The 23,052-nt window shown below is 40.5% G+C and overlaps 1 protein-coding gene across 1 annotated transcript in view; it reads left to right on the top strand.

Annotated features, from left to right (window-relative positions):
* The window catches only part of EHD4 (EH domain containing 4), a 107,499-nt gene extending 87,659 nt beyond the window's left edge, over positions 1–19,840 (top strand). The window contains exons 5-6 of the mRNA XM_001362197.3: positions 3,290–3,454; positions 14,603–19,840. Of these exons, the coding sequence (XP_001362234.1) occupies positions 3,290–3,454; positions 14,603–15,139 (702 nt within the window). The 3' untranslated portion in view covers positions 15,140–19,840. The remainder of the gene's footprint in view (positions 1–3,289; positions 3,455–14,602) is intronic.
* The last annotated feature ends 3,212 nt before the right edge of the window (positions 19,841–23,052 follow it).

The following is a 23,052-nucleotide window of genomic DNA, read 5'->3' as shown; positions in this document are numbered from 1 at the left end:
AAGAAAAATAAAAGCCAAAGCTGACCCTGCTATATCTGAGCCCATATGCTCATAAAGGAGGCAACCCAGACAGGAGGCTTCTGCAGCAAAGGCCCCATGGTTCTTAGGCTGAAACAGCAAAGTAGAGGATAATACATCTTCTTTAATGTTTCTACTACTAAATCCACATTATTTGACATTTGACAGTGCCAAGGACTTCATGGCAAGAGCTTTCTATTTTGAGTCTTTAATAGCTGTGGCTGCTGAGCTGCCTGGTACTAGAGTACCTACTGAGAGAGGGCACAAAAGGGGAAGGTGTGATGGAGCTGCTTCTTCAACAGGAAGTAATTCAGCCTTTGGGTTTAGAAAAGGATGAGCCTCCAAAGGGCAAGGGATTCAAGATGTAAGGAATATAAAGGTTTGTGGAGGAAGCAATTTGGGGATTGGGGGAGATTTTAAAAAATTATATAATTCTGTATGTCACTTTCATACTGTCTTGCTTGTCTTTGCTTCTTTCTTTTCTCTTCTGTACATTTTTTTAAATGTTACAATAGCCCTCATCTGGTTTGGGCATGGCTATTGCCAACCTTCCTCCTCTTCAATGAAAAAACCAAGAGAAAGGGGGGAAAAGCCCTTGGAACAAGCAAAATCAAGCAAAACAAATCCACCCAGGGTCCATGTCCAAATATCTATGCCCTTGTACTTTGTAACCATTAACCCTAGCAAGAGAGTCGGAGAACGTGCCTCCTCATGATTCCTCTGGTTGACCATTGTGTTAACTAGTTCTTAAGCCTTTTTTCCCCCTTTACGTTATTCCTGCCTTTATAGAAATTATTTTCCCAGTTCTACTCACTTCCCTCTGAATCAATTCATGCTTCCTCAGTATTCTCTGAAATCATGTCTTCATTTCTCATATACAATAATATTTTGTTACATAATATGAATTGAAGAACAGCATAAAGGCAAACTAGCTAAAGAGCCTGGATTCTAAAGGGAAGAAAGTGAGTCCAGAACCAGGAGAGGAGGCAAAGGGTGGGAGCAGGGGAGGGCTTTGAAGCCCTTACCTTCCATCTTAGAATTAATACTCGGTATTGGTTCTAAGGCAGAAGAATGGTAAGGGCTAGGCAATGGGGGTTAAGTGACTTGCCCAGGGTCACACAGCTAGGAAGTGTCTAAGGCCAGATTAGAACTCAGAACCTCCCATCTCTGGGTCTGACTCTCAATACACTGAACCACCCAGATGCCCCTGGGAACAAGCATTTATTAAGTACCTACACTGCCAAGTATTTTACAAATATTATCTCATTTGACAAATAACCACAAAAAAATACAACTCTACTTTCAAATAAAAGATGACAGAAAAGTAGAATATCCTGGAGCATCACTTTCATAATGACCTGGGGGGGGAGGATAACAGGGCTCTTTGAGATTGTTTACTTGGCAAAATGGTGTTCTACTAAGGCTGTCAGTAAGAAACCTCTTCCTCCAGACAAGTTTTGGGGTGACTTGCCTTAGGCCAAATTTTATAATATAGATTAATAATGCAGCATACTCCCTAAAAACTATGCTGCCCAGAGAGGACAGGAAAGGGCTAAATGTTACAGGACTTCTTCCCCAGCCTAATTCTCCTGAGATTTTGTTTCACTCTGAACACCTACAAGACTGAAGGGTAAAGGAAGGCCAAAAAGTCAACCAGTGGGATCCTGGAGCAGAAAGAGACTTTGTTGGGAGGCAGTCCACTCTTTTTTTTTTTTTGGTAACTTTTTTATTGACAAACAAATATACAACTTGGAATGGATTTGAGGTAAATTGAGTCATAAGCAGATTAAAAAGTAAGTGGCTAAAGAAAGTTTAAAAAGCAAGTATAAACAGAAGAAAATGTTTTCTAGTAGAGGACTGGCAGTGGAAAAAAAATAGTGTACAAGTACCTAGATGGTACATTTATTTTTTTAGTAGTACAACTTTAAGTACATATTGTTGACTGTCCCTAGGCCCAGAAGAATTATAATTCCACACTCCAACAACAGCATGCTGACAGCTCCTAAAGAAACAACTTCTTTTTTTTAAAAAAAAGTATAAACCAGATGTTCCCTCATTAGACTGATTCCATCTAAATTTAGATGTGTAGAAGGGCTTAGATATATCCAGTCAGCCACATGCAAAATGGTTCAAATCTGGCCTCATATACTTCCTAGCTGTGTGATCCTAGGCAAATTACCTAACCTTAATTGCCTAGCTCTTCCCACTCATCTATATTCTATATTCTAAGATGGAAGGTAAGGTGTTTTGTTTTGTTTTGTTTTTAAGAAAGTTTATAGACTATTGTCTTCTCCATTTGATTATGAGCTCCTTGAAGTCAGGGACTATCTTTTGCCTCTTTCTGTATTCCTGGCATTTAGCATGATACCTGACATAGAGCAGGAACTTAATAAATGCTGTTGATTGATTGGTTGACTGGAATCTTTCAGTGAAGAGACAGGGCTGGGAAATGGAGATACATCTGCCCATATTTTCTTCTCCTCCTCAATCCCTTTGTCTCATTCAAAGTCCAGGATCTTCAGCTCTTTCCATGTTACTTCACCATCCCCCCTCACTCTTGGCCCCTTGAAACTCTAATGAAAATAAATGTGAAGAAATTGCTTCTATGTGTAACTGGGAATAAAAAATGGAATTATAAAAGAAAAAAGAAAGACATATAATGAAGTTCCTAACAGCTGTTGTTTCAAATCAAAAGTTAGACCCTCTCCTTGAATAAAGTGAATGATTGAATTTTAGCAGGACTAAATAGTCAGCAGGTAATTCAGTTTAAGAATCTTAAGGCTGATCTTATTTGAGGGGTGGGATAAAAGAAAGGGCAGAGAATTGTCATTGAAAAACAATTTTTAAGTAGACCTTTTCCTGGAAGACAGAGGTCCAGGATACGTAGCACTGGTAATCTGAGACTGTGGTGATTTCTAGAAAGCAGAGAAATGTATTGAGAAGGGAGAGTGCTGACCCTTGGAGGCAAGACCTAGGTTTAAGCCCTGCCTCTGGAACATGCTGGACATGTGAACGAGAGCCTATCACTTATCTTCTCACAGTGCTCCAGGGAAATTTCTTAGCATATCTCTGCTAGGACTGTGGGTTGCAGATGATTTTTCCCATCTGCTTTGATGGTGACAGTCCTTTACATCAATAAAAATCACAGTTCTGCTCTTACTGCCCCCCCCCCCCCAAAGAATCATAATGTATAATCTATCTTGTGGAAAAGAGGCAGTGAAAGAGAATCTTAAGCTCAGTCCAACTCTTAATTTCCTTCTTTCCATTTCAGGTACATGCTTACATCATCAGCCACCTGAAGAAGGAGATGCCAGCAGTCTTTGGAAAGGAGAATAAGAAGAGAGAACTTATCAGTCGATTACCAGAAATCTATCTCCAACTACAGCGAGAGTACCAGATCTCAGCGGGTGATTTCCCTGAGGTCAAATTGATGCAGGTATAGTAGGGGCACAGGGGGCTAATTCTGAGAGCAGTAGAAATAATGTGGGCTCTGTCTGGTGCCTTTCTGTGTGCTGCATGTAAGATCCATGTAGCTTAGGTTCAAGGAAAGTGATTGATTAAGCACCCCATGTATCCTTCCAAAATAAAGTAAAAATTTGCCAATTCTTTAAACTATCTACTAGATTCTTAAAATCAACCTTCCTTCCCTTTAGGCATTGTAGAAGCAATAAGAGTAAATGAGCTTAGGGGCAGCTAGATGGTTCAGTGGATTGAGAGACACAAAAAATCCTACATTCAAATCTAGGCTAGCCGTGTGACCCTGGGCAAGTCACTTACCCCCACTGCTTAGCTCTTACCTCTGTTCTGCCTTGGACCCAGTATTGATTCTAAGATAGAAGTTAAGTGTTTTTAAAAAAAAAAAAGCAAATGAATTTCTGAATTACCACTCTGTGATTATCCGCTGAGCTATGAGAAAAGACAGGTGGCAAGAAACTTAGGATGGGGAATGCTAACCACCCCCAGAGAAAGAAATGTTGGAGCCAGATGCAGATCAAAACATTCTATCTTTCCCATTAGTTTATTTATGGCTTCGTTTTGTGTGAGTGTGCTTTTACAATAAATAATGACCTGTATGGAGGCATTTTGCATATTAATAAAAATTTAAACTGTTAAAAAAAAAGAAAAGAAAAGCAAGGCAGGTGGGTAGCCCTCTTGGGCTCTGTCCAAGGACCTTGTCTTCACTTGGAACTGGTGTGCCTTGCTGGTCTTCCGGGGCAGGGAGGAAGGGGGAGCTCTGCCTCTACAGCTGTTCGGGTAAAATTGTTTGCTCTTGAATTCTAGTAATTAGCTTCCAAACCTCCAGCTCTGAGGAGCTGAATCATAGCATAGAGCCGTGTACCAGACTGCATGACTCACCCACTGCGGGTGACTTCTGGCTTCTTCGATTCTTAGAGGCTAGATGACAAAGAGCCCAGCAGGTCATGCAGCCCGACCCTTCTGCCAGTGGGAGTCGCACTGGTGCCCACCTCTCTGGGAACAGGAAGTACATTCGAGCACAGTGCAAAAGGCAAACAATAGCCCGGCTTTCCAGAACACTGGATTAAGTGTGAGCTTCACAATTACCTCATGAGTTAGATGGGATAAAAATGTCATCCTAGTTTTTCAGGAGGGGAAATGGAGTTTAGTAACTTGCTAAACCAAGGCCATCACAGCTAATAAGTCGCAGAGCTGAGACTTAGAGCAGCTCTTCTGATTGCAGGGCTCTCACAACTCCAACTTGAGTTCGAGTCCTACCTCAGATAGTTGTTAGCTCTTTGACCCTTGGCAAGTCATTTAACCTGTCTGGGTTTCAGCCATAGGATCATAAATCTAGAGCTAGAAGAACCTTATAAACTATCTAGTCATATCACCTTTGACATCACATTGAGATGATTGATGCTAGGGAATGGGGATTATTCTTGGTCTAGCTACTTATTGACCCATTGTTATCAAATAAAGAATGAATTGATTGAGAAAAACAACAACAAAAAGAAACCATCTAATCTAGCCCTTGAATCTTACAGATGAGGAAGGTGAGACCCAAGGGGGTTGTGACTTGCCCAAGGTCACAGAAAAGCAGTAAGCATCAAAGGTGGGATTTGAACTCAAGCCCTCTGACCCTAAAGCCATGTTCTTATCTTTGAAGTGAAGGTGCTAGACCCAGTGGCCTCTGAGGTCCCTTCCAGCCCTAAATCTATGATCCTCTGACCTTCCATTTCTATGGCACTTTAGGGTTCACAAAATCTTTTCCTCACAACAAGTGCCACTGTTCTCATTTTTCAGATGAAGAATTTGAGGCTTAATTACAGGAATACTTTAGGTTGGCTAAGCACCTTCCCTATGCTCACAGAGTGGATAAGTGTCAGAGCCCTGATGGATTCAAAACACTAATAATGTGACAAAATTTTGATAGGGAGTAAAGAATGAGAAGATACTCAGTGTAGAAGAAGCATCTTAACAAAACCAGCATAAAACTGTGGAACAAAAGACCATGGCAGGTGGTAGCACAGCAGATAGAGTTCTGGGTCTGGAGTTAGGAGGTCCTGGGTTCAAATCTAGCCTCAGACACTTCTAGCTGTGTGACCTGGGGCAAATCACTTAACTCCAACTGCCAAGTCTTTACCACTCTTCTGCCTTAGAACCAATATCTAGTATCTATTCTAAGACAGAAGGTGATGGTTATTGGGGGGGAGAGGGCAGTTAAGTAAAACCAAGGGGCAAAACAACTGTATCTCACAGTGTATATAACATTCTATACCCAATGTCCTCCACATGCCCCACCATCATCATACACCTACCAAGAGGAATGAAGTTTATTCTCTGTGCTACAGTGTCAAGTTATGTTGTTGCTGTTACTCTGACTCAGCCCTTTGATGCTTATTTCTTTTATGACACTGTAGTCATCCTATATTCTTTTCTCTGATCTTGCCTGACTTAACTCTGCATCAGACTGTACCAAAATCTTCTATTCCTCATTTCCTACGGCACCAGGATATTCCATTTATATTCACATACTGCAGTTTATTCAGTCATCCTCCCACTGCTAGGCACCTGCTTTGTTCCTAACGGTTTTTTGCCACTGCAAAAAAAAAAAAAGTGTTGCTATGGATTTTGGGGAATCTACAGGTGTTTCTTTCTTGTCCTTTATGCCCCAGCCTGCCATCTTTGTGATGTATGTACACATCATCCCTGTGTCCCTACAACCCTGACTTTGTTGTTGTTCAGTCATTTTCAGTCACTGAAACTCTTTGTGACCACATTGGGGTTTTCTTGGTAAAGATACTGGAGTGGCTTAGTGTTTTCTTCTCCAGCTTATTTTACAGATGAGGAAACTGAGGTAAACAGAGTTAAGTGACTTGCTCAGGGTCACACAGCCAGTAAGTATCTGAGGTTGAATTTGAACTCAGGAAGTTGAACTGAAACCACAGTGTGGTTATTGTTATTTTAAAATATTTTTTTCAAATTACATGTAAAAACCATTTTCAACATTTGCCTTTCAAAATTTTGAGTTCCTGATTCTTTCCTCTCTCCTTCCCCTCCCTTAGTACCTTGCATTTCTTCCCTTGGTGATTTGAAACATTTTCTTAGAGTTGTTGATAGCTCACGTTTCTTCTTATTAGAGCTGGGGGACAAAGTTTTGTTTACTAAAATTGGACTGGCTATGAAGAACCTTGGCAGAGTTCTGGTGTTCCCAGGGCAGGAGCTGAGGAACTGCCGGAGAGAAGGAACAGAAAAGAGGCTGACGTGTCCTAGAAGAGAGGAGGGAGCAGAGTGCCTTGAGGAAGTCTGGCAGGGAGGAGAATCTGTATCCCATGCTCCTGTGCTCCCTATAATGATCATTTTCATGTGAATGAGACCTTACAGTGAGGATATTTTTATGTGCATCAAACATAGGATCCTACATTTGTAACCGAAGGGAAATGGAGAGATCCTTGAGTCCAACTCCCTCATTTTACGTATGAAGAAACTGGGGTATAAAAAAGGCTTAGAGACTTGCTCAGGGTTACACAGCCAGTAAGTGAAAGCAATAGATTTGGTAACCTTTTTAGATTTGTCTTTTGGTTCAGACGTCTCTCTCCTCTATAGCAAGAAATGACCAACATCAGCTGGTCAACAGTAGTTTCCAGACAAGCTTAGGAGAGAGAAATGATAGCCAGAATTTGACCATTTGTTGCTGTTTGTTCAAACATTTTTATTGATAGCTTTTGTTTTTTGTGATCTTCATTTCCATGTATATCCCTGCCCTCCTCTTCTACCTGCTAAGTCATCCATTCTCTGTGTGTATGTGTGTGTGTGTGTGTGTGTGTGTGTGTGTGTTCAAGGGGGAAAAGTAGTTTATCAAAAAAAAAGCCCTAAAGCTGACAGTATTTGCTCTCCTTCTGAAAGAAGGGAGGAGATGCATTTCTCTGAGATGTAAGATTTAAATCAGTATCAATAACTCCAAGTATTAATTTTATAAAGTTTATTAATAATCACTTGAAGTAGAAGGAATAAAAAAGAAATAGAAGAAAAAACTAATTAGCAAGCAAAACTAAGACCATGTGAGTATATTCTCTTGCCTGGCTCAAAGCCAGCTTCCACAATCACAATTAGGGGAAGAGAGAAGGCAGAGAGGGCAGGCTGTAATGTGAGAAGGAAGATGGGAAGCTGGGAAATAGAGTTTGGGGGAGCAAAATTCTAATTATACAATCCCCCCTATGATTCCATTGGGAAATGAGTATGTAGAAATCTCCCAGATTTACATGCCTAATTTCTCCCGATGAATCAGTACACATAACCAATTTATATCTCCAAAGATCTTTTAACTAGAGGTACATATAATATTTTACTTTCTAAGGGAAAATTACAGTAATTTGGGGGTAAGAGGGAAATAAAAGAGAGAACAAAACTAATGATTGCTAGGCGCAATAACAAAAAGTCAATTGGGGCATTCCCCTTTGGCATGAGTGTACATTCAAAATAAATGTGTTCAACCCCCCACAGTTCAAATTCACCACATCCCAAAGTTCACTCTGGATCTTTTGGTGCAGTGTGTGGTTTCTGCAGGTATCTCCATGGTGCCTTCTCCAAACAGTTCACTTTCTGGATTCAGGGAGGTAGCAAGTTTCTTATCCTAAATTACTCTCAAACAAACTTAAACTTTGCAAAATTCTAATTATACAGAGGCCAGGTTTGGACATTTTATAATTGGACAGAGTTGAAGATGTTGTCAAAGGCTCAGAGACTCTGTCCTCAAAGGGACTTTAGAGGTTAGCTAGACCAATCTCCATCATTTTACAGATGAGGAAAGTTAGGAACAGAGACATCAGCTGACTTCTCCAAAGCCAATAACTGCCAGAGCACCAATTTCCCTCTCAGTGCAAGGCTCTTGTTCTCACTCCAGTGGTTCAGCTCTAACAAATTGCCTAATTAGCAAGGTGCAGAGGGGACTCTGTTTTTCAGACCTAGCCTAGTTTTACTGCACATATGTGTCAGTCCTGCACAATGCAGGAAAGTAGCTGACTAATAGGCTAGGTGATACCCTGAGCCCATCACTGGAAACTTGGCCTTGAGCCAATCTTTGAACTTTGGACAGCAAGGTGATGCCCACGTTCCAGCAGCAGAGGGCAGCAGCACTCCAGCTTTTGATGTAGATGTTAAAGACTGGGTTTGAAAGGCTCTGCTTCTCTCTTGCCCTGCCCCCACCCCCACTTCCCACTGACCTCCCCCGAAGAGTGAAAAATCCACCTTCCACCATCTCTTCACAGAAGCACATTTCTGGAGGATTCTGGGTGTGGAAAATCGCATAAATTGCCAGACCCAGAAAATTACAACTAGCGTCAGTGTGTCAGTTAGTTTTGCTTAAATGCTTTCCCCCGTATTCTTCTTTTATTCTTTGTTACAAGGGGTGGATAACGGGAGGGACAAGGATATATTTGGAAATGAAAGTGGCATTACAAAAAGTAATTTTTCCAAAATGTTGCTTTAATGAGGTATTGTGTAGGATTTAGGATTTCAGACCTGAAAAGAACTTTAGAAATCTAGTCCAGTCCCACATCCTGATTTTATAGATGGGGAAACTGAGGCTCAAAGAGCCTTGAGAATATTGATAATTCACAGACTCTCTTCTTTCACCAAGGTCATGGCAAGATCATGATCCCATCTTCCCCAGAGACACTAAGAGTCATGGTTACAAAGAGCTCATTCCTCTAGATTAGGAAATGGCAGATGACAAAGTTCAAGGGATAAGTGGATCAAATTGAAGAAAAAATTGACTCTTATTTCTTAGGGAGATCACTTTTCTAAAACACAAGTATCCTATCCCATATCATTCCCTTACTCAGTAAGTTTCACTGGCTCCCTGTTACCTCAAGCATCAATGACAAACTCTTCCTTTGCTATTTAAAGTCCTTTGCAACCTGGTTCCACCTGCCTTTCTAGCCTCATTAATTTTGTTCACACATTCTCCAGTCCCCTTGAAAAGGTCTTATTGTTTTTCCTCACAGGTGACACCACATCTCTTCACTCCATGTCTTTGCATAGTCCTGCCTGATATCACCTAAGCCCCTTACAATCCCTGGCTTCGTTTTCTTTCTTTCTTTTTTTTTTAAACCCTTACCTTCTGGCTTAGTATGAGTTCTAAGACAAAAGAGCAGGTCATCAGGGCTAATAAGGTCAGCAGGGTTAAGTGACTCACCCAGGGTCACATAGCCAGGAATTGTCTGAGATCAGATTTGAATCCAAGACCTCCCATCTCCAGACCTAGCTTTCAATTTACTGTGCTAGCTAGCTGGCTGCCCTCAGGCATCGTTTTCTACATGAAATCCTTTTTTCCTTCCAATTACTTATAGAAACAGTGTTGACAGTTGTTTTCTGACATGATTTCCACATTCCCTGTGCTATGGCAAAGAGACATGTATCACACATACAATAAAAAAGCTCACAAAGGAAATAAAGCTAAAAATGGTGTGCTTTTCCCACGGAGTCCTCCTTAATTTTTGGGACAAGTAATGCCTCTCCTGCAAATGGCTACAGATTGACTTCAAATATGTGTGCCTGGGTGCGTGTGTGTTGTTTTCCTACAATAGGGATGGCAGATGTTTGAGGATGGAGAAAGTTTCTTTTTGGTCATTGCATGCATTGCATGATTGATGCTTGCTTGCTTGTTGGGTCATAGGATCATAGAAGTGGACAGATCCTATCCACCCCCTCATTTTATGGGTGAAGAAAGTACGACCTAAGGAATCTGACCAAAGTCACACAAGCATATTGTTGTTGTTCAGACTATTCATGACCCCATTGGGATTTTCTTGGCAAAGATACAGGAGTGGTTTGCCATTGCCTTCTCCAACTTGTTTGACAGGTGAGGAAACTAAGGCAAACAGGGTTGAGTGACTTGCCCAAGGCCATACAGTATGTGTCAGAGGCCAGATTAGAACTCAGGAAGCTGAGTCTTCCCTGACTCCAAGCCCAGTGCTGTATCCACTGTGCAACTTCCTCTACACAAGCACATAGAAGTAGGATTTGGACCCAACCCTTTTGTTTTCAGGACTAGGACTCCTCCCAGTACACCAGATCAAGTCCTTTCTCTGCACTGAGTCTCATGGCATTGAATATGACAAGTTAGCAGATTAGTCTAACAAGCTCTCTAGTGGATATTCAATCACTTCAATCTATCACTGGGCATTTATTAAGCACCTACTATGTGCTAGGCACTATACCAGGTGCTGGGGATATAAGTATAAAAAATAAAACGTGCCATACTTGCAAGGAGCTTACATTCTAATGATAGAAACAAGGACATATAATAATACGCAGGATAAATGTAAAATAGTTAAATACAAGGTGATTTGGGTGGGAGGTGGGCACTAGCAAGATCAAGAAAGGTGTCTTGTGGATGGTGTGCTTTGAGGTGCATCTTGAAGGAAGAGGGATCCTGTGAGGAAGGAAGGAAGGAAGGAATTCCAGGCATGAGGATCAGCCAGACAAAGGTGTGGAGATGGACAATGAGGCATCATACGTGAGAAACAGCGACAATACTGCAATGTCCAGGGAGTCTTAAAAGATAGGTTTATGAAAGGCTTTAAAAGCTAGACAGAAAAGTTTGGATTGTATCCAAGAGGCCACAGAGAGCCACTTGAGGTATTCGAGAAGGGAAATGTCATAGTTAGAGTTGCACTAAAGGAAAATCACATTGGCAGCAGTGTGTAGGATGGACTGGAGTGGGAAGAAACTTGAAGCAGAGAGAGCAATTAGGAAGCTATTACAGTAATAATCTCCATCAGTGGGCATGGGGACCTGAACTAAGGTGGTAGCTATGTGAGTGGAGAGAATGGCTCAGATTTGAAAGATTTTTATGGAGCTTGAAAGATTTGCAAATTAATTATAGGTGGTGGGAGATATTGTATGGAGTCCAGAATAATGCTGAGGTTCCAAAAGGATTATGCTAGGCAATAGGGTGTCTGGGGGAAAGAGTAGATGGGAGGAATGGAAAGAGAATGAGTTTGGTTGTGTAGATGTCAAATTTGAGCTCTTTGGGGACATTTAATTTGAGATATTCAGAAGGCGGTTGATGTAAGCAAGGCAAGAGTAAGGGAGACACAGAGACTAGAAGGACAGGGCTGTGAGTCCTCGTGCAAATCATCATTCGAAAGGATTTCCTTTGGAGTCAGGGTAGGGGCTGTGGTGGTCCTGTGTATGAGGACCCAGACGTGATGAGGCAGGCAGTAGGGATTCATTTCCTGCCTGCTCTCCAGCATGTGAACTGTAGAAACTTCCTGCCTCCTGACTGCAAATAGCTGACCATTTCCCCGCTGCCAGCTGTCCACATATTTGTCCTCACCATATGCCTTCCCCTCGAGCCTGGTTGGCCTGGACTCCCACCTGTCTGTCTGCTCCCTCTTATGAAGGGATTCTTTTGTTTCATTTGAGCATCCCTGCAAGAAAGGTTTGGGGTGCAGTTTCTAAGGAGAGTGGGTAGGTGTGCGTGTCTGCCCCAGAGGAATCTTGTTGATCACCAAAATCCTGGCATTTTTGTGTAGGCTTTTCTTCTCCAACTCCTCCTTCTCCTCAGTTTGCTTCTTGATTAATGAAATGTCACAGCAAGCTTATTTGTCTTTTTCAAGTCGGCTTGACCATCCAGCATCCCTAGCAGAAGGAACCTATAGTTTCAGTGCTTTAGAAGTGGGACAGAATAAATGGTCCTCAGCAAAATGTAATCCTTTATGTAGGAGTCTTCAGAAGCTTTCAAGGAGGTTTGTTGTCTGATCACGACCAGCATGGAGAGGCCAAGCTTCTCTCTACACCAGCCCACTCAAATGACTAAGTCCTATTCCTTCCTGTGAGATTTCCCTCACAAGTCAGAACTAGGTCTTTTGTCTTAACCTGCTACTTAAATTTATTTATTTTCAACCTCTTACCATCTTTCTTAGACTCGATAGTATCAGTTCTAAGATGGAAGAGGTAGGCAAGTGGGGTTAAGTGACTTGCATAGGGTCACACAGCTAGGAAATGTCTGAGTCCCAATTTGAACCCAGGACTTCCCAACTCCAGGCCTGTCTCTATCCACCGAACCACCTCGTTCTCTCTACAACTTAAATTGATAGGCTTTATAAACTCTGACCCAATTTCTTTTTTTTAATTTAAATGAAATATAATCAATTTAATTTTAAATAAAAATTGCACTAATTGGTTAATTTTATTGATTGATTTTTTAAAATAAAATTTAATCCTTTCATATAATTTTCTTCCATTTTCTACTTTTACTTTGTCTGACTCCCCTGGAACAACAGCTGATTCAACAGATATGATGCTCAGCGGCTGAAGTATTTTAATAGCCCTGCCTCTGCCATAAATACCTTTTTGATGTAGTACCAGGGCTTCTAACTAGTCCCTTTGTGTGATTGTTAGTTTATAGCCCCTTTCAGATTATAAAGCTCAGTCTAACATTGAGGCTGAGATTGTTGGCTCACATCATGAAAGGAAGCATTGATGTCTAATTGTAAAAGCATCTGAGATTTTTCCTCCCCCCTTTGCAGTGGAAGAAGGGCAATGGGTGTCAAATATTCAGTTAATGTGTTGGCTATTTTTGCTTCACTGATTTTCTCCCCTTGTTTATTCTTTTTAAATCCTTACCTTCCATCTTAGATTTGAACCCAAGACCTCTAGTCTCTAGACTTGATTCTCAATATATTGAGCCACCTAGCTACTCCCATAGTTTTTTTCTTTGTCACAAGGAATAACTTGCTGAGTCTGAGAGTGATACATTTGGAAAGGTGATGGAAAAACAAAATAGATTAAAAATGTTAAGTAAGTTATAAGGCATCTAAAATTGCTGTGTGTTTTTTTAACTAAGGGAAGAGAACTGTGTAGACAACTATTTTCTCTTAAAATAATTTTACCCAAAATAAAGTTGAATAACCTAACTACAGTGACCCTTTTACAGTGTGGTATAGCAGTCTACCTGGACTGATGGTAGAGAAACCTGATTTCTTTTTTTTTAATTATTTAAATTATTTTTTTAGCCCTTACCTTCCATCTTGGAGTCAATACTATGTATTGGTTCCAAGGCAGAAGAGTGGTAAGGGCTAGGCAATGGGGGTCAAGTGACTTGCCCAGAGTCACACAGCTGGGAAGTGTCTGAGGCCAGATTTGAACCTAAGACTTCCCATCTCTAGGCCTGGCTCTCAATCCACTGAGCTACCCAGCTGCCCCTGAGAAACCTGATTTCTAATCCTAGTTCTGCTACAGATTTGGTAATCGATCTTAGGACAGTTCTTGATTTCAGACTTTGATTTCTTCATCCATGATATGGGGATAGTAATACTTCCTTTTCCTCCCTCCCAGGGTTGTTATGATGTCCAAGTGGGAGAATAATGTGAAAATGCTTCAAAGAATATATATAATGGGGTACCTAGGTGAATCAGTGGATAGAGAGGCAGACCTGGAGATGGGAAGTCCTGGGTTCAAATGTGCTCTTTGTTTGAAAATCATTCATGTGGGTAAGAAGGGCTGACTTGGGGTTCCCACCATATAAAAAGCTCTAGAAAAACATGCATTCATCCAGGTTTAAGTATTTAAAGCTTGCTTTCAAAGAAAAATCATTTTTCTGGGTCTCCCAGTGAAAAGAAAAGCAATTACAGGTATCCCTTACACATCTTGACTTTCCCCATCATGGTTTTGATCTGTATTGAGGATCAGTATAACAAATTAAGTGGGAATTTGGGGGATTTTTTGTGGATCCACAGACAACAGGCAAAAGTCAGCAGAGAGCATAGGAAAGCATTTAGAAAACTCAGAAATGCATAAATTTTATGAATTTGCTTCATTTAAAATTTTTTCATATTTGTATTTTTAAAATATTTTATATAATATTTTTACTTACCATTAACAAACCTATAGCCTAAGACCAAATTTTATAATAAAGTCTATAAATTCCTCATAAAAGGAAAAAGGAAAAAATTCAGACTTCTTTTCTGGTACAAAGGGAGGACCAAATAATTTTACTCAGACTTTCCAGATCATGAGGGTACTGTACCCCCTAATCCTTGAGATGTGGAAGTGATACTTGTATGTTATCCAACTTTGGGAGAATATCTAAACGTCTCTGTAATTTGTCCTTTGACAGGAGCAGTTGGAAAACTATGACTTCACTAAATTTCACTCCCTGAAGCCAAAATTGATTGAAGCTGTGGACAACATGCTGACGAACAAGATCTCCTCCTTAATGAACCTCATCAGCCAAGAAGAACTCAACATGCCCACACAGATGGTTCATGGTGGGGCCTTTGATGGGACCACTGAGGGGCCCTTCAACCAAGGCTACGGAGAAGGGGCCAAGGAAGGAGCCGATGAGGAGGAATGGGTCGTAGCCAAGGACAAGCCAGCCTATGATGAGCTCTTCTATACCCTGTCACCTGTCAATGGCAAGATATCTGGTGTCAATGCCAAGAAGGAAATGGTGACCTCCAAGTTGCCCAACAGTGTCTTGGGCAAGATCTGGAAACTCGCAGACTGCGACAATGATGGCATGTTGGACGAGGAAGAATTTGCATTGGCCAAACATCTCATCAAAATTAAACTAGATGGTTATGAATTGCCCAACATTTTACCCCCTCACCTTGTACCCCCCTCCCATCGGAAATCTCTGTCAAATCTAGATTAAGCGACAAGAAGTAAAATGAGGCCGTAGGGTAGAGTAGAAAGATCTTTGGCTTGGGAATCTGGAGATCTGGGATCTAGTCCTTAATTCACCACTCACTGTGTGACTGAGCAAGTCAATTCATTTTGCTGGACCTCAGTTTCCTCATCTTTAAAATAAGGAGAGTGAACTAAATGACCTTTTCCATTTTCTTCCAAATCTGGAATTCAAAGGGTTCCATTCTAGGTCAGGAGTTAGAAAAGGGATATGGGAGAAAGAATGAGAAGGGAGTGCAATTGTCCAATGGGATCCTTAGAAGCCTAGTAAAACCATGAATCGAAATTGGATTTTTTGGTAAATTCACTTTCTACTTGAACCACCAAAATCACCATCTGCAGCAGATCTTCCGCACCTGCTCAGTTCTGTTTAGCATCAGTAAACAACTGCTAGAGCTGCTTTTACTGTTCAGAGGTCACACACAGAGAGAGGAATTGTCTTATTTATTTGTCTTCTGCCATCTTTAGGAAGAGACCAGTGATTGGCTCCACAACTGCGAAGCTACTTCTTGAACCCTCAAAACCTAGACTTGAAAATGAAAGGATTTTTTTATTCTTTGTACTCATATCCCTACTCCAGACTCGAGCACTCATCTCACCCTTGCCTAGGTGCACGCAGTCCAAAACAGCCCCTAAGGTTGATTGAGACCATTTCTCCCTCTCCACTAAGCCTCTGTTCAGTTAGAAAACGAAAGGGAACGTTTCTCTAACCAAAAGCAAGTATCCTAGCCTGGGAAGTAACCAACAGCCAGTTGGTTACTTCCATGTGGAGTACTTGCAGGATCAATTTCAGTTTAAAATGTATGTGCCACCATTTTGTGTCACTCTTGAGGCCTCATGATGACCATTTCCTTGTTCACAAGTCCAGGCCTATGTAGCAGTCTCTTTTCTTTAGATGACCATCAGTGGAAGAAGTTTTTCTCCATAAGAATAGAATTTTATAATGACTTGTTCCCACTTCATAAGCTGGTGTCAAAAGCCAACTACTGTTTTCCAAAATTCAGCAATTTTTATTAATTCCAGCCAAAAAAGAGGTGATGATGAAATAAAGCCTTGTTATAGAAACAGTTCACTAATCACTTCCTTGTACATAACCCCTTAATTCAGATGGGATTTGTTTTTACATTTGCATTTAACCCCAAATCAACTAAACCCCCCCCCCCCCCTTAATGTTCTGTGTAGCCTTGTTCTCTCTGGGTCTTTTGTTCAAACTCTCATGTCAAGGCTGTCGTCTGACATGGGGCACAGCATGGGGAAATCACCAGTCTGGTTTTTTTTAATTAGATGAAGACAGCAAAGGCTGAAGTCTATCTAGCCAAAGCCCCCACTGTCATAACCCCATGGCTCTTCCAGAAAAGCCAGTTGGCCATCTGTTTGTCCTTTTCTCTGTCGTCTGAGGAACCAAGGCAAGAAATATTCAATTCAGAGGCATCACTGTTTCTCTTTGGAAAAGTTTTTCTTTGGGTTTGAACCCCCCACACTCCCTAGCTTAACTTTCAATGGAATTAAATGTCTAACCATTTCCACTAATGAACTTCTAAAAGATAATTTAGGTCAGCATTTATAATCCTAGTACTAAAATCAGAGCAAAAAGTATTTCTCCTCCACTTCTGTGTGAGCATTAGCCCAGGTCTTGGGTCATAGCAGTGTTGTACTTAAGAATAAAATGGGACAGGGAGGGAGGGGCATTAAATGGTTCAAAAGCTTATCCTAAAGTGGCTGGATTCTCTATTTAGATTTATTTTTATTTTCTACCTATTCAATTATATATATTATAAACACTTGACTTTTTTCACATTCTTGAATATATATAAACATGCATATATAAACTTTATACACAGAGATTGTGTGTGTGTGTGTGTGTGAGCTCATGTGTGCTTTTGTGTAAAAATGGCACAGCATAGTGAACTTCACACTGGACATGGGATCAGAGGGAATGTGGTTGGAATCCTAGGACTTCTGAAAAGAGCTAACGTGTGATGTTAGACTCATCGTTTCTTCACCAAACCTCGGTTTCTTCATCTGTGAAGGACAGAAGTGGAATTATTTTTTTCTCAAGGCCTTTTATAGCCTTCTATCCTACATATTTTATTTATGGGGAAATAATTTCATTTGTGGTTTATCACAAGGCTGAACATTTTTCATTGTATAGAAGAAGAATAATTTCATTTTCTGGATCATTGATAGTTAAGTGGTAGCGCAGTGCAAGATATAAATGGGGAAAAAAGCATTTATTAAACATTTACAAGAGCAGCAAGGTGGTATAAAGATTAAAAAATTTAAGGTTGGACTAAATATATGAGTGGTCACCAAAATTAATATATCTCAAGTCAAAGTGACTTTTATAGCAGTTTATTTATAAAATAGAGGGAAAGAGCGAAAGTAGAGAAATTAAAAAGAGGGCAGATTAAGAAATCTAGCTTAATGAGCTAGACTTTTTGCTCTGGCCCTGGCTTTACTCCAGCAGGGCTCCAGAAGCCAAAGCCAGAGGGTCTAGGGCTAAATTAAGCAAGGGCTCCAGCCACTTGGCCTCCTCCTCCAAGATGGGGGAAGGGGCCTCTTGGAACACTAGTCCCTCCAGGAGTCAGGAAAAGAGTCAGCCTTTTCACTCACCCATGTGGTCCTCCTAAAGGAAGATCTAAGAGCAGTCCAAGATCCCAAGCTGGAACTCCTCCAAGGCCAAGTTCAGAGGAGAAAGAGCTGGTCACAGGAAGTTGTAACTACTTTTAAAGACCCTTCTTTGCATCACTTCCTGTGCCTTCCTTCTACTTTATGTGGACCAATCACAGTTTTAGAATTTTCTTAGGACTGCCTAGAGGACAGTCAGTCATTTCTGAGTTGTCACCCAGTCTAGCATGTGGCTTGTGGACCTCTCCTCACTTAAGGAAATGTGGGGGCATCTAAGCTTCTGGTGATTAAATCTAAAAGTGGTCAGGGGAGAGTTAATCCCATCTTCACAGTGGATAGAGTACCAGGTCTAGAGTCATCTTCATGAATTCAAATCTGGCCTCAGATACTGGCTGTGTGACCCTGGACAAGTCATTTAACCCTGTTTGCCTTAGTTTCTTCATCTGTAAAATGAGTTAGAGAAGGAAATGACAAACTGTTCTAGTATCTTTGTCAGAAAAACCTCACATAGAATTATTCAGAGTCAGATACACCTAAAAATGACTGAATGTGTACCAAGTACTGTGCGCAGTTCTAGGGACAAAATACAAATTTAAGAAAGTTTTTCAGGGTTTTTGTTTGTTTTTATCCTTTCCTTGTATCCCCAGCACTTAGCACAGTGTAGAGTACATAGTAGGACTTTATGGGTAGTTGACTGACTGACTTAAGAAGGCTTCTCTAATGGGAAAGACAACACATCTAAGAGAATGGTGGCCAGAGAAAAGAATTAGAGTCTGAGAGTCACAAAGACAAGTGAGCCTTTGCCACAAGGCACTGGACTAACAAGCCCTTTTCCAGAAGTTCTCCAAATAAGAGATGGAAGGGGGTGGGGAGGAAGATGTGGGTGCAAGTATGAATGTGGATGAGCACAGAGGTCAACTGCTCCATGTTGGCTGGAATGAAGATGAGGCTCTGTGGGACCCAGGATTCCATTCGTGAATGCAGTATCTGCCACAAGGTAGAAGGAAATGGATCATACATGTCTGTGTGCCTTTTGGGGCACATTCTGCATTGCCCTTACCAACAACAAACAAACTCGTGTTTCCATTTTTCCAGTTGACTAAGATAAGGAAATTGTTCTTCAGAGGTTGATAAAAATGAAGAACAAAACATTTTTAGGGGGATAGTAGGGGAATTCATTTCTCATCTTAGCACCAGGGAGCCACTGGTGATATCCAGTCCAGAGTTCCTTGTAGCTGATTCCAAAAGGCCATATAGATAGATTCCTTATCCTACTGTAAGGTTGTTGGAGCATAGCTTTGTTCCAGTTACTCAGGTTCCAGTTGAAGTATAAATTGGAGAGTTAAATAAATGGACCTGTCTCCCAGCACCTATAAATCTTGAAGAACTGTCACATAGAAGAAGGATTAGACTTATTCTGTTTGGTCCCCAAGGGCTGAACAAGAAACTGTTGGTAGAAGCTGCCAAAAGACAAGCTTACTATCAGGAAAGACATTCTAAAAATTGGAACCATCCAGAAGCGGAACGGACTGCCTGGAGTGGTGATAGGTTCTCCCTCATTGGAAGCCTACAAACAGAGGCTGGATTGCCACTTATCCAGTATGTTTATGTAATAGGGATTCCTTTCAGGTATGGTTGAATTAGCTTCCAGGTTCTTTGATTCTTTCTCAGTGCCTCTTCCTTGGTTTCACCTTCTGTTTTCTCCAAGTCCACAGCTGCCAATGACACTCAAGGATGTGGAGCTTTTGGAGCATGGTAGAGACTGGTGCATAAAGAGGGATTCCTGATGAGAACCTGAAACCTCTACCTACCTGAGTCCAATGCCTACCTTAATTGCTTAATGGAAATCTGTTCGTCTGTTCATCTTTTGTTTCCCTTTGCACTGAAGTTTTTAAGATTCTGAACTTAGAACTCTTCCCCCAAAAGAAAAAGTTCTATCAACGTAGAACACAAAAATAGGACTCCACATGAAACTGTGACTCTCCATTTCATGCTAATTATCATTTAAAGTATATAATAAATTCTCTATTTTCAAAACTGCCCTGCTTGTCTGTACTTTTAATGGAAATAGTTAAATCTCCAAGTCTTTATTCAGAAAGAGTTTCTAGGAAATAAATGGCATAGAATTCTACTGGAGTTTAGAAAAATTGTAAACTCCTCCAAAGTAAAAACCGTAGAGTTGTAATCCCATCTTTGTGTAATGCCCTATCTAGTTACTCCAGAAATAGGATATTAGATTCAAAATTTTCAATTGCCTCAATTTCACTCAATTTCATGCAGAGAGCATTGGGGACAAGGGCTGCTTCTGCCTTAATCTCCAGCAAGGCCGTTTGCAGCTGAGTACCTTGTGTCAATGGACAGACAGTTGCATGGTGCAGCTTGGAATCAGAAACTCCTCTTTATGAGTTCAAATTGGGCCTCAGACACTTACTAGCTGTATGACCCTGGGCTAGTCACTTAATCCCATTTAGAGAAGGACATGGCAAACCACTCTGGTATCTTTACCAAGGAAAACCCCAAAGTAGAGTCATGAAGAGTTGGAATCAACTGAATCACCCTACCACCTTGCATCAAGGCTACTCAGCTCCTTTTCCTTTCACGCATGTCTCATGAAGTAATCCTTTCTAGATTAGATTAGACCTAAATTAAAATCCTGCTATCTTTGCAATTACCTGTGCAACCCTGGCCAAGTTTTTTATCCTTTTTTTCTCTTCCATTTGTCATTTTCTAGATTAGATTAGACCTTAGTTCAAATCCTTTTATCTATGTAATTACTTGTGTAACCTTGGCCAAATTTTTAATTTTTATTTTCCTTTCATTTGTCATACATTTTTATTTTTAATATTAGCAATTTGATCTTTATATTAGCCACTTTTCTATTTTTAAAAAGTTCCTATTGTTTTCTTTTTTGAAAACTTAATTCTTCTTCTTAATTTGGAGTCCCAAACTCTCTCCTTCCTTTCATCTCCTCCCCTATCCAATAAGAAAGCTAGAACTATGATATGCATTATACATGTGAAGTCATGCAAAATATTTCCATATCAAACATTGAAATAAGAAAAAGAAAGTGAAAAGCAATATGTGTCTTGTATAACCCTGATCGAATTGCTTGCCAGCCTTGGCAAGGGAGAGGGAAGAAGGGAAGGAGACAATTTGGATCATATAATTTTGGAAAGCATGGAAATTTGTTATTAAAAATTAAAAGAAAAACAATGTTTCCATCTGCATTCAGACTCCATTCATTCTCTCTTGAGATAGATAGCATTTTTCATCATGAGTCCTTTGGGATTGTCCTAGATCATTGTATTGATCAGAGTAGCTAAGTCTTTCACAGTCGATCATCCTTAAATTGGCTGTTACTGTGCACAATGTTGTCCTGCTTCTACTCACCTCACTTTGCCTCAGTTTGTCTAAGTCTTCCCAGCTTTCTCTGAAACCCTCCTGCTTGTCATTTCTTACAGTGCAATAGTATTCCTCGGCCAAGTTTCTTAGCCTGTCTAGGCTACAGTTTCCTCATCTGTAAAATGAAGAAATTGGCCTCAAATTTTTCTAACGTTGCTCCCAGCTCTACATCCATGATCCTTTCTTGGCAGAACTTAAAATCTGACCAGGAAGAGCTGAGCTCTATTACCCGCTATGAATTCTAGAGACCACAATAGGTTATCCAACTTTCATTTCTTCTGGTTTTGTAAACCAAAAGGTCAGGGAAACAAGGGACATGGCAAAAGTAAAACAGCTTCTTCTTTCTGATCCTCAAAATTTGGTCTCCCTTCCCTTCTCCCCTCAGCAAGACCACAAATATTTCATGGGGAGGTACCTATGCTAGAGTATCCTTTTTCACATCTGGATCACATCTGTGCTCAGGTGGCCTTTCCTCAGAACATCAATTGCACCTGAAGAAGTAACACAAGTGCTAGTTTCCTTTTCTAATGTATGTCCATAGCAAATCTCTCTGAAAACCATCAGGGAGTGCTCTATGTGAATCTCCTGTTGGGGTAGGCATGTGTGGTGCTCTGACTCCCAGCCCACAATATGCCACTCTGACCTTTGCCCCCTTACCCTTCTTCACTCTGCCCATGGCCATTGGCAGCACATGTTTACCAAATGACAAGAGAAAAGGCATTTTTGCTTTGTTCCCTCTATTATATGTGGGTGAGATAACCATACTCTTTGTGTCCCAGAGATAATACTTAGTCTATTTTCTCTAATAAACATGAACATAACCTCAGAACATAACCTGGGGACATTTGTGAATCTTAAAAACTACTCAGACTGTACTTTAGAAGATTTTATTTAGCTATTCCCTTATTGTAACAATGGAGATACTTGGTCTAATCTAATCAGGAATGTATTGGGAACTTTTAAAATTACTCCACCCTACTCAGACAATGCCTTAGGGGAAGATAAAGTTGTAAACTCCTGATTGAACAATGAAGGTACTTAACTCATACCTTATAGTGAAGCTAGAACCTTAAGCTAGGTCTATTTTTAGATCTAATACAAAAAAAAGGAGCTCAGTACCTATAAAGGTTAAATTAATCACAAAAAGGTCAAGTAACTCACAAAAGGCAAGCTTAACAAAGAGGTAAGAAGTACTCAGAAGATATAATCTAACCAGAGAAGGTGAGAACTAAAGAGTGGTGAGAACTAAGAATGGGCAGTCCTGGAAAAAAGTGTCTACTGTGATTAGTAGGCGTGAAAATTTAGGGGAGGTGACATAAGAGAAAATTTCTTTAAAAGGAGGGGTAAAAAGTCAGTTGAGGGAATTCACTTCAGAGTGGAATTGGATTCTGAACTCAGTTCAGGAGACTGACTTCAGTGGAGGACTGGAACCCAGCTTGGAGACGGTCTGTGGTGAGTGAAAAGACTGACTCCCTTACCCTTAGGCTCAAGGAGGCCACTTTGGCCAAGGCCTTTAACTACTGCCTGGCTCAGCCTGAGCCAAGCAGTTTAAATTAACTCTCTCTCTCTTTTTCCTTAATTCCTTCTCTCTATATTAATTAAAATCTCCATAATTACCAGCTCACTTGGGTACTTTATTATTTGGGAATTTTCCCTGGCAACCAATGATTTAGATTTAAGTCAAAACACTAAAATTATCCTTACACATTTATATTAACTGATGCTATAAGAATATATTCTATGGTTCTATTTTTGTGAATCATTGTCTGGAAGTGGAGTGGGATCATTTTAATTGCTGATAAGTAAACTTAAAAAAAAAGTAGACTTTTTCTCTAATTTCAATTTTGATTA

Source organism: Monodelphis domestica, chromosome 1 (genome assembly GCF_027887165.1).
Source record: "Monodelphis domestica isolate mMonDom1 chromosome 1, mMonDom1.pri, whole genome shotgun sequence".
NCBI lineage: Eukaryota > Metazoa > Chordata > Mammalia > Didelphimorphia > Didelphidae > Monodelphis > Monodelphis domestica.
Note: the sequence above shows the minus strand (reverse complement) of the source record. Positions and strands in the feature narration are given on the sequence as shown.